The 5,198-nt window shown below is 21.8% G+C and overlaps 3 protein-coding genes across 3 annotated transcripts; 2 read left to right on the forward strand and 1 right to left on the reverse strand.

The window, feature by feature from the left end:
• Positions 1-774: 774 nt before the first annotated feature.
• ENU1_145930 (hypothetical protein) lies at positions 775-1,899 on the forward strand (the record flags this gene model as incomplete). The annotated part of the gene is made up of 1 exon (XM_008860476.1): positions 775-1,899. The coding sequence occupies one exon, from the start codon at positions 775-777 to the stop codon at positions 1,897-1,899; it is 1,125 nt and encodes a 374-aa protein (XP_008858698.1).
• A 1,018-nt stretch (positions 1,900-2,917) lies between these two features.
• On the forward strand, positions 2,918-3,574 carry ENU1_145940 (hypothetical protein; the record flags this gene model as incomplete). Its single annotated transcript, XM_008860477.1, has 1 exon — positions 2,918-3,574. One exon carries the CDS (start codon positions 2,918-2,920, stop codon positions 3,572-3,574), a length of 657 nt encoding a protein of 218 aa, XP_008858699.1.
• A 921-nt stretch (positions 3,575-4,495) lies between these two features.
• On the reverse strand, positions 4,496-4,738 carry ENU1_145950 (hypothetical protein; the record flags this gene model as incomplete). The annotated part of the gene is made up of 1 exon (XM_008860478.1): positions 4,496-4,738. The coding sequence occupies one exon, from the start codon at positions 4,736-4,738 to the stop codon at positions 4,496-4,498; it is 243 nt and encodes an 80-aa protein (XP_008858700.1).
• Positions 4,739-5,198: the final 460 nt, after the last annotated feature.

Genomic DNA, 5,198 nt, shown 5'->3' on the forward strand with positions numbered 1-5,198 from the left:
ATTACCTAATATATTTCTAATTCAAATATACCGTCATAAACAGATAATAACTAGGAGAGTCAGTGCATGAAATGTATTAATGTTTGTGTGTGGTGTTTCAGACGAGCCATCTTTAGTCTTCAAGAAAATTTAATTAATAAAATAATAAAAGAAAAAGAAAGGAATAAAAAATATTTTGATATCAATTAATTTATTTTGTGTATTTTGAGTAATACGAAGAAACTATAAATAAAAATTACGTTGTTAAGAAAAGTTTTCTACATTCAATTAGTTTTTAACATCATTTGATTTGTTTTAAATACCTGAATTGGCGTCATTCTTCTCATTTTTTATTTCAGATAAATATAAAAAGAAAAATCATTTGAAAGAAAAAAAAATAAACTAATTATGATTAATCCAATGATTAGATTTTTATCATGTTGAGAATTAAGTGGTTCAATTTCTTCAATATATCTTATTTCTTTTTACTTAAAGTTTTTTTGAACTTCATCAACTTAAATAGTTCTTCATTTAAATTGATATTTAATTTTTATTTTGGATTTAATGAGTGATAAAACTTGTCTGTAAAATTGAAAATCAAAAAAAGGAAAAAAAACATAAGAATAACTAATCCAAATGATGTTTATGAAAAATAAAGAAAGTTATAATTAAATAATAATTAATATTTACTAAAAAAGTTATATAGAGATTTGAGTGTATTTATTGTTCAGTACAATTATTTATTAAACTTCAAATAAAAGCCAAAAATCAAAACTATAAAAGATAAATATTATTATGTCTACCTTTTTATCCTTTGAAGATGAAAAAAATAAAATTTTAGAAAAACTAAACAAAATCCCCGACTTATTACAAATAAATCATGACCTACAAATAGAAGTAAATGAATTAACAAGGCGATCTGCAGAATATTACCAATCTGCTATTACTAATTATAACATCTGCTGTGATCAAGAGAAAACCATTAGAATTTTACAACAAAAAATTCAGGAATTAACAAACCAATACAATACAGAAAACACTAAAAATGAAGAAGAATTAAAGAAGATTAAAGAAGAACTAAAGAAGATTAAAGAAGAAAAAGATTATTTAACGGAAAAATGTAAAAAAACAGATGAGAATATTTGTTATTTCTCAAAAATGAATTCAAGCTTATATAACAAATTAGAAAGTAAAGATCTTGAAATTAAAAATAAAGGACAAGAGTTAAGTGATAAAACAAAAGAATATGAAGAACAGACTAACAAATTTAAAATTCAACAAAAAGAATTTGAAGAGCAGATTAATAAAATTAAAGCCGAACAAGAAGAAGAAGATAAAAAAAAGATTGTACAACTTAATACGGTGAAAGAAGAATATGAAAAAAGAGTTAATGAATTAAACGCTCAAAATGAAGAAATAAAATTACAATTTGAAAAATATAAAAATGATATTCAACAACAAACAATAAATTTAAATAGTCGTATAAATGAATTACAAATGCAAAAAGAAGAAAATAATAATAATCTTCAAATACTGAGAGAAATACAAAAGAAAGAAGAAGAAGAAGAAAATATTAAAAATAAAAAAGAAGAAGAGGCTAGAGAAATAATAAAAAATATGAGAATTAACTCAACTGTTATAAGAAATACATCTTCTTCACCTCTTATTTTCTATCAAAAAAGACAAAATACAAATAATACTTTTGAAGTAATGATTTATTGTAATGATGAAAGATGTTCATTTATTGGTATTCATAATCCACAAGTTAATAGTAATAATAGATATATTGATTTACAAGTAATTCAAAATCATTTTGCTATTTTCAACTTATTACCAGGAACTTATCATGTTTGCTCTTATTCAAAAGAATCATTGGAGAATATTGGTTTTGTTGAAATGATAGTTCAACCACAAATGTAACCATTCTTATTAATGTTGTTTAAATTATTACATTTCATAAACAACATCATTTAATTTAAGTTATTAAATAAAATTTCCTTGTTTTTTTTTACACCTCTCTTCATAGAATATAATTAATTAATCATTTATTCATTTTATAATTTTGTAATTTTTAATTATTCTCTTATAACTTTATTATTTTAATAGAAATAACCGCATAAATTAATCATTATTGATGTTATTTACATTCACATCTTTACTAACAATTTGTATAATAATTATTATCTCCACTTTTACTTGAACTTTCACTAAAGAAAGTTTATTTGAGATATATTATTAGTATAACATTTATAAAATAAATTATTCATGTCTATATATAGATTAATAAATCAACAAATCTCAAAATAAATACAACTTAAAGATATTCTCTTATTTAGTATTTGAATGTATTACGTTCTATTTCTATAATTATTTCATGTTAATAATAAGAAAATCAATTTAAAGAAATATTATTCTTTCATAAGTTTAAGTCATGATGACTAACACAAGTTTATGAAGAAACAATAATAAAGAAATGATGGTGTTTTTATGTTATTCTTTGATGATTTTTGTTTTTCATTCAGATTTTTATTTTATAAGTTTTGAAAATGGTTTAATTATAATATAATTTACTAGTTCATTTGTGTAATTTCAATTTATTTTTTGTTATTCTTATCCATTTCCTTTCTTATTCATTTTCTTTCTTCATCATAATGTTAAGAGAGTACAACTGGTGTTATCAATCATTTTGTTTATACACAATATGTTTTGTGAAATGGTAAATTATTATTAATTTATAAACACTCTTTATATTTAATAGTTTAACTATTTACATGATTTTGAAATGAATAAAACGATAGAAACAAATGATTGTAACAATAAACTAGTTATGTGGTGACGATATTCATAAATGGTAAGGAGTTGGTGAATATTATAAACATCACCACCATTCGATAGTCGGATTAATAAAATGGATCTCATCTCATTATTTGTTTGTTTCATGAAGAAATCAGTAGGTGGACATTGTTTCAAAAGAAATAAGAAAGAAAATCGACCATATTATTATTACCAAGAAGGAAATGAAGTTGGGATTATAGTAGGATTACTTAATGTAAATGGATATGATGTAATTTTGAAATGGAAAGGAGTTAGTGATGGAAAGTCATATTGTTTTGATGATTTTGAAGAGATACGAGGAATGCACCAAATACGACAAAAGGATATTTTAGAGGTATACAAAAAGAAATTAAAAGAGATACATAACACAATGGATGAATCTGAAATAAAGAAAAGAGTGAGTTATCTGATGATGAAGATGATTTGTGAATGGGTTAATGAAGAAATGAGAAATGAACTCCATATTACATTGAAACAATCAAGACTCTTTGGGATTAAATCAATTGAAATTAATAAAACCGCAATTGAAAATGAACTGACAAGGGCATTCGGAATAGCAATAAGAAAATTGTTATCAAAACATATCATTTCAGAAGCAATTCAATATAAAGATGGAGATAATTTAAGTCCTTCACATTTAATTAAGAAGTATAATCCACAGATAATGAAATTATTTAAACAAATAAAAGAAAGAACGTTAATTAATATTAATGAGAATGAAGAAGATAATTCAGACACAGTGATTGATGATAGAAATTAAATATGTCATAATAAAACAAGAGAGAAATATTAATTTTGCAATAAAAAAAGAAAATATCAAATAAGATAGAATTATTAAGCCATGTTTTTGGTTTAAATTCATAATAAACAGAAGGTAAAGTATCGTTTTATATAATTAAACATAAATAGAAAAAGTGAGTCAAATGATAAGGTAATAGTTGATTCAAAAAAAAAAATAAAAATAAAAATAGATGAAAAGAAGAGAATCATTTAAATCAAAATACAACTCAAATAGAAAAAGAGTTAAAGATAAAAAATAATATTCAAGTTAGTTGAGTATAAATATTAATTCAATGAAATATTTTATTTACTCCTAAATATAATAAGAAGAAAAATAGTTGAAATAAATGAATAAGTATATAAAATTAAAATTAAATTACTAAACAATGATAATTGAAGATATGATAAATAACAGCAGATAATATGGATAATAATTTTATATAATAAATGATATAATAAACAATGAACTATCTGTGAATTATAATGTTGAATTATTATATTTTAAAAAACTTAAGAAAAATATAGATTAACTAAAATTTAATAAAATAACCGTTATTTTATTAAATAATTGATTAGATTAAAGATTATTGATGTTACTATAATTTAATAACAAACATAATAATAATAAATAATGGCAAACAATAAACAATAAATAAAATAATTAGAATTATAAATAATAAAATGAATGTATTGTTGAAATACTATAATGAATAAACGAACAATAAATAGAGTGTAATGAGAAATTAATCAATATCTTGTGTCAATATTGAAACACTAAATATTATTTCACAATGCATTAAGAATAATCAACAATAATTCATAAATATTGTTCATCCAGTTAATCATTTTTATCTTCATATTTAATTAAATTGTAGGTAAAATAAACAATAAACAATAAAAATTATTTCATTTCAATTACTATGAATCGTTTAGGTGTGAAATTAAATTTTTCACAAAGTGAATTTGATATTCCTTTATATTCAAAAGATTCTTGTTTGCAATAAGAGATTTCCTTACCTTGTTCTTTATGAATACTAATGTCATATCCACCATTCCCAATTCCAAACAACCAATCAGTTGTTTGGTTATTTAAATAAAATGAATATTCTGGTTCTTTAATATCAAATTTCTTCATACCTTTCATTCTTCCTTTTGATTCTAATGAAAATACAAATGAATTTAGATCATTTAACCAAGCATCAGCTTTATTAATTTTAGAGTTAATATACCCTCCAAATTTATTTCCATCTTCATCTTCAATAACAATTATTATATGTTCTTTTATCAATACTCTTTCTTCAAATATTGACGTATCAATACTACAATTATTATATGTTCTTTATTTATTATTCTGGCAAACACTGATGTATTAACTTTCCAATCATAAATATTGATGTATTTTTATTCCAATCATTACTGACCTATTATCAATATTCCAATCATCTTTATCCGAATCAAATAGAATATCTGAATCAAATAGTATATTGAATACTTTTCTATTTGTCCATTCTTCTATTTTTCGCATTTCTTCCATTTTTATCATTCCTTGTGTCTTTCTTATTATATTCTTTCTCTCTAAATAATCACTATATTGCTTTTCCCAT

The sequence above is a fragment of the Entamoeba nuttalli genome (genome assembly GCF_000257125.1).
Source record: "Entamoeba nuttalli P19 unplaced genomic scaffold asmbl_6025, whole genome shotgun sequence".
NCBI lineage: Eukaryota > Evosea > Mastigamoebida > Endamoebidae > Entamoeba > Entamoeba nuttalli.